Source organism: Dipodomys spectabilis, unplaced genomic scaffold (assembly GCF_019054845.1).
Source record: "Dipodomys spectabilis isolate Male_0828 unplaced genomic scaffold, ASM1905484v1 ptg000499l, whole genome shotgun sequence".
Lineage (NCBI taxonomy): Eukaryota > Metazoa > Chordata > Mammalia > Rodentia > Heteromyidae > Dipodomys > Dipodomys spectabilis.
Window position 1 is genome coordinate 816,047 of NW_024871176.1, and position 6,000 is coordinate 822,046.

Below are 6,000 nucleotides of genomic sequence, written 5' to 3' on the forward strand. Positions count from 1 at the left end.
CCTCCAGAGCACAGACCTGGAGCAGGTATAATACTAGCTACACAGGAGGCTGAGATCTGAAGATTAAGAAGGTTCAAAGCCAGCAGAAAGTCTGTGAGACATTTATCTCCAATTAACTACCAAAAAGCTAGAAGCAGAGCTGTGGCTCAAGTGATGGAACATGAACCCTGAGTGAAAAAATGCTAAAGGACAGTCCCTGTAATGGAAAGCAAAAACACAGGCCTGAAGCTGAATCTATTAGGACACAGCCATCATGGCCTGGCTCCCCATCTAATCCAAGGAAACTAAAAACAAAAAACAAAAAAAAACTATTCCAGAGTAGCAAAACTATAATTTATTCACTTGTAAATACTATGATCTCCCCTCCCCTTGTCTGTCTGTCTTGTCTGTCTCTGTCTCTGTCTCTGTCTGTCTCTCTGTCTCTCTGTCTGTCTGTCTGTCTGTCTCTCTGTCTGTCTGTCTGTCTGTCTGTCTCTCTCTCTCTCTCTCTCTCTCTCGTGTGTGTGTATGTGTGTGTGTGTGTGTGTGTGTGTGCGCGTGTGTGCACGTGTGCCAGTCCTAGGGCTTGAACTCCAGACCTGGGCACTGTCCGTGAGTTTTTATGGCTCAAGGCTGGCACTCTACCATCTGAGCCACACCTCTACTTCCAGTTTCTTTGGTAGCTAACTGGAGATAAGAATTTCTCAGATTTGTCTGCCTGAGTTGCCTTTGAACCACAATCCTCAACTCTCAGCCTCCTGAGTAGCTCAGTTTACTAACATGAGCAGCCAGTGCCTCTTTTACATGCAGAACAGCGTGGAAACTGGAAGGGCCTAGCCAAGTCAGAAGAGATGGCTCTTTAGCTGGAAAGGGCAAAGGATGGGCCAGAGCCACTCATTTTTATTTGATTTGCCTCCTCTACAAGGGTTTTTTAGAAGCTTAGAGTAAGAGCACAAATCTTCCAAGACCCAGAGCCCGCGGACACGCTTGCTCTGAGTTAATTTCTGACAGGACATTATCTGTTCAGGCAGCTGGGTGGCAAGTCCTTAGCTGGGGACAGAAAGAGAACTAGGGACAGTCAGCTGATAATCAGCTTCTTCAAAGCCTTCCTCCTCAGCCAGCTCAGAGGCAGTGTGATTACATAAGGCAGTATGATTATATATTTTGAAATACCTTACACAGACCCTTATTCAGAAAACCATAAAGGTTGGCCTTAGCCAAGCACTCGTGGCTCACTCCAGTCTAGCTTACTCGGGAGGCTGAGGATGGCACACGTCTATCATCCCATGTTATATGGGAGGCTGAGATTGTGATGTCCGCTCAGCACAGGGCAGAAAAGTCTAAGAGATTGCAGGGAAGAAGCTGGGCACGGAGGTGTACACCTGTAATCCCAGTGAAAATGGGAAGCCTAGAAACAGGCAGATTGCTGCTCAGGTGTTTGTTTGACTGGTAGTGAGACTTCATCTTAAAAACAAAAACAAAAACAAAAACATAGGGCTAGATGTGGCTCAGCAGTAATGCATACAGCCCAGCAAGCATGAAGCCCCAAGTTCAAGCTCTAGTACCACACACAAAGAAATAACATATAAAGGCTGCTCTTTAGCTAGTATCCAGGTTGTTGGCATATTTTTTTTTTTTATCTTGTGTAACTTGGTGATACTCTGCAAAGCACTTGTCGATCTTATTTCTCGATGAAGAAAGAGACCAGAGAGAGAACATGAAAATGATCATGCCATTTTCTATCTCAAGCTGGGATTAGAACCATCTTCCAAACCACCATCCAATGCCTCAGTCCCTCATCTACTCTGTCTCCTGGGGCAGCAGAAATGTTCCATGACGTCAATGGAAGAATCTCAATTCCTGTTTCCTCGACTGTGAAAGTCTTATCTTGGTACCTCCAGGACCACTCTGTACCTGGCTTTCCCTGGAGCTCTAACAAGCAGAAAGAAGACACCCTAGGTTTAGGTCAATAGCAACAACAATGATAATAATTAACACTAATGTGTTCTGCTTCATTCACTGGGACCAAGCTGTAGTCACATCACCATATCTCATTTAACCTCCTAAATTCTCCCTAAGGGAAACTAAGATTATTCCTATCTTTCAAGAAAACAAAGAGCTTAGTGAGATTAAGCAATTTACCTATGATCAAAATAAAACCAAACAAAACAAAAAGTATTGAGGCCTGGAAATATGGCTTAGTGACAGATTGCTTGTCTAGCATGCATGAAGCCCTGGGTTGGATTCCTCATTACCACATAACACAGAAAAAGCCGGAAGTGGCACTGTGGCTTAAGTGGTAGTGTGCTAGCCTTGAGCAAAAAGAAGCTCATGGACAGCGAGTTCAAGCCCCAGGACTGGCAAAAACAAAAATAAAAACAAAAGAAAATAACCAGGCATTATGTCTATGATCCCAGGACTTGGGAGGCTAAGACAGAAGGATCAAGGTTTGAAGCCAGCCCAGGCAGGAAAGTCCATGACAATTGTATCTCCAGTTAACCATCAAAAAGCCTTAAGTGCAGCTCTCAAGATATAGAATGCCCAAGCTCTGAATAAAAAAGCTAAAGGATAGCACCCAGGTCCTGAATTCAAGCCCCAGTACTGGCACAAAAATCAAACCAAAACCAATGCTGAAACTTAAGACATGGAAAATATACTTCTCTAAATTTAATCTGCCCTAAGCATATCCTATCTGAAAGTTTCTGTATTCAGAATCCCATTTCCATTCTCTTGGTTCCCTATTCTGTCCTTAAGGATAAAACTCTCAAAACAGACTAGAGAAGGGAGGTGAAGACTCATTCCTCCCTATCTCAGGAGACTGGGAGCTGGGACACTAAAGTCCCTGCCTGGCTGAGGGTTTGTTGTGGTGGTGGTTGTTGTGTGTTGTTCAAGCTGGATGCTGTAAGTGGTGTCAGCAGGGAGCTCAAACTGAAGATACTGAGCTTTAAAGCAAAAACCAGCAGCACCAAGAGGCAAAAAAAGCTTTCAGAGGGAGCTGGTAAATATTTGATGGGACCTTCCAGCTCCTCCTGACTCAGGTGACCTTGTGACATTTCAGAACATGGGGCCAGAGAATATTGTTCATCTAATGACTGTCATGTTAGAAGGGACAAAGGCATGTGAACTGCAATACTCTGAGCTCAGAAAGGGCCCAGACAGGCAAATTCCACAAGACTGGGAAGTGAAGATTTCTTTTTTTTATCCTTAGGAGCAGAGTTAGGTCCTCAGTCCACTAAGTGGTGTAGCTCTATGGCCTTTCAAACTGTTAGATGGTTAAATTCCCAAATAGCCAGGTTGCTGGTTATCTTATTTACCCTTGTCTCTTGGGCAGCAGCTGCCTGAATAAAGTAAGTGGTCAAGGAATATTTGATAAGTGAATTGCTGTGGTTCATTCAACAACGCAGCCGGCTCATTTCTGCCCTCATACACTACACCTCCTCACCAACACACAAGACACTGCAGTGAACTCCCTCGGCATGCCGCCACGCTAACCCTCTCGGCTCTGTTCAGAATCTCTACTGCTGAGAAAGAGAGAGAAAGCTGTTTCCAGCTCTTTCCGCTAACGAGGGCTCCCTGCAGGAACAAAGCCACAAGCCACTGTCCTATTATACCACCCCAGCAGCCCCGTGCAACCCCGATCCGCGAGCGGCTGCCTTTATGTCTGACCTCCACCAGCAAGGTAGTGTATTGAGAAGAAATGTGCAGATCTGAAGCAACACACACATACACACACGCACAGACACACGGCCACCTTGGAATGCTGATACAGCATAGCAAGCCAGGGGGTTGACATTAGATCCTAGCACAGAAATACTCGAACCCCCATCCCCTGCCCTGCAGCCCCCACAAACCACACAAACACTCCCATCAGACCTCCGCATTACTCCCCCTGCTCTGCTGCGGCAGAACGGCTTCAGTGCCCAGCCACAGACTCGATCAGAGGCTCAGAACTAGAGGAAACCTTGGCTTTGCTCAGGAGTTTGTCTGTCTGTCTCCTGGGCAGCTTGAGTTCCAAACTGTCCAGCAGGGTTGTGTCCACCCAGCTGCTTTGAAATAGCTTCCTGGTGCCCTTGAGAGAAAGGCCTGAGGGAAACACAGGAAGCCACTGGTGACCTCTTAATGGCTTTTCTGACCCGAGAATGCACAAACAACTCAGACTGGGGTTCTCTGGGTGTTAACTCTACTCCCTAGTACCTCACAACGGTCTGACCACCATCCTCAAAAACACTCCAAAGTTCCCATTTGAGTAGCGCTTCAGGTCAGCCCTCCAGGCCTACCGAGATGTCTTTTCCTCCTATTTCAGAATCTCCTAACTTTTTCCAGGTCTCTGAGGACATCAAGTCCCCCATTTCCAATTAAGTCTGGGGGACCCCAAGTCTCCCTCTCTGACCTCCAGACCGCTAGCTCTCTTGGGTCGCTCCCTGGTGGCGCTACCCAGATGCCACCGGAGAAGTGGATTCGGCGCCACTTGCTCTTACATCCCGGTCCCCCCACGCCGTGACTCCTGAATGTCCAGGTCGGTGTGTGGAGGTGGACGGAGGCTGGGGCGCCGTGCCCGGCCCGGCAGAAGCCGGGAGCGTGGACAGCGCACGGGGTGCTGAATCAGGGCCCCGGCCAGGGAGGACGGGATGGGACAGGACGGGACGGGACGGGGCTGCACGGAGCGAGCTGAGCGGGGGCACGACCACCAGACCGGACCGGGGACCCCCAGGGACAGTGGAGCGGGAGCTCCGGCCGCGGGCCCCGGACGAGCGCCTCTTCCTCCCCGGAGCGCGGGGCCGGGGGTGCGGCCCTTACCTGGCCGAAGGCGGAGCTGAGCATGGGGCGCAGCCGGTGGAGGACCGGGTCCGCCTCGGTCCCCGCGGAGGCAGCGGAGTTCCCGCGGCCCCGGAGGCCGAGGTCCGGGGACGGCCCCCGAGCCTCCCCGTCCCGCCCGCGGACCGGCGGCGCTGGCGAGGGCGGCGCGGGTCGGGGCGCCTCCCGGGGCCTGCAGCGCGCCGGGGCGGCCGACCCCCGCCGGGGCCCCCGCGCGCCCTCCTCGCGCGGCGCCGGCCGGCACAGGGGCCTCCGGGAACTGGGGTCCCCGGACGGCGGCGGGGTGCTCGGGCAAGCGCCAGGCAGCCGGCGGCCGGGCAGCCCGGGCTCCCGGGTCGGGCCGTGGCGGGGAGCCCGGCCGCCCCCGCCCGCCGCGGCCGCCGCCGCCCGCAGCAGCGACGTCTTGGACTCGCTCTTGGCGATGTGCGAGCTCATCGCGGCGCGGCCGGCGCTCGCATGGCCCGGCGGGGGCGGCGCGGGGCCCCCGGCGGCGGCAGCGGGCAGGGAGCGGGGCGCCCGGCGGGAGCCGAGCCCGAGGACGCGCTGGAGGCGGGCGCCGTCCCCCGGCCGCTTCAATGCGGCCCCGTCGCCGCCGCCCATGTGACAGTGCGGTCTCCGCGCCCGCCCGGAGCCACGAGCTCCCGGCGGCCGGCCCGGCGCTAGGTACCGATCTGAGGGGGGGTAAGAGGCGGTCCGCACGCCTGCGGCTCCCCGAGAGCCTGCCCCCCGGCTCCCGGCCGGCCCAGGTACCGCCACTCCCCGCCCTCGCCCCGCCCTCGCCCCGCCCCGCGCCCCGGGAGCCCGGCTTCCCGGCGGCCCCTGGTGGCGGAGGGGGCGCTGCGGCGCCTGGAGGAAGGGGCTAGGAACTCGCGCACAGCCCCTCGTCACCCTCTCCCCGCAGCATCCCCAAACCCCCTGATCTCCCACAAATGTAGGCGAGGGTGCGCTCCCCCAGGGGAAGGGGATGTCCAATTTTGGCAATGGGACAAAAGAGGTACAGAGCACTTGGGACCCCAGAGGGATGAAGGCGGTGTAGACTACACGCGCAAACACAGGAGCCGCAATGGCCAAGGAAGGCCAGGCTGAAGGAAAAGTCTCCATTCTAGGCAAGCTTCGTGCAGCCTGCACAGTGCAGCGGGACTCAGCCCCTAGTAACTCAGCTCTCCCAGCTGAAGCCAGGCCCGGTGGTAACTGGCTGCGTTACCT

General features: G+C 54.2%; 1 protein-coding gene across 1 annotated transcript in view; it reads right to left on the bottom strand.

Annotated features, from left to right (window-relative positions):
• Cabp1 (calcium binding protein 1) overlaps positions 1-5,394 on the bottom strand; it is a 29,323-nt gene extending 23,929 nt beyond the window's left edge. Inside the window, exon 1 of the mRNA XM_042669606.1 lies at positions 4,777-5,394. Within this exon, the coding sequence (XP_042525540.1) occupies positions 4,777-5,394 (618 nt within the window). The remainder of the gene's footprint in view (positions 1-4,776) is intronic.
• Between the last annotated feature and the right edge of the window lie 606 nt (positions 5,395-6,000).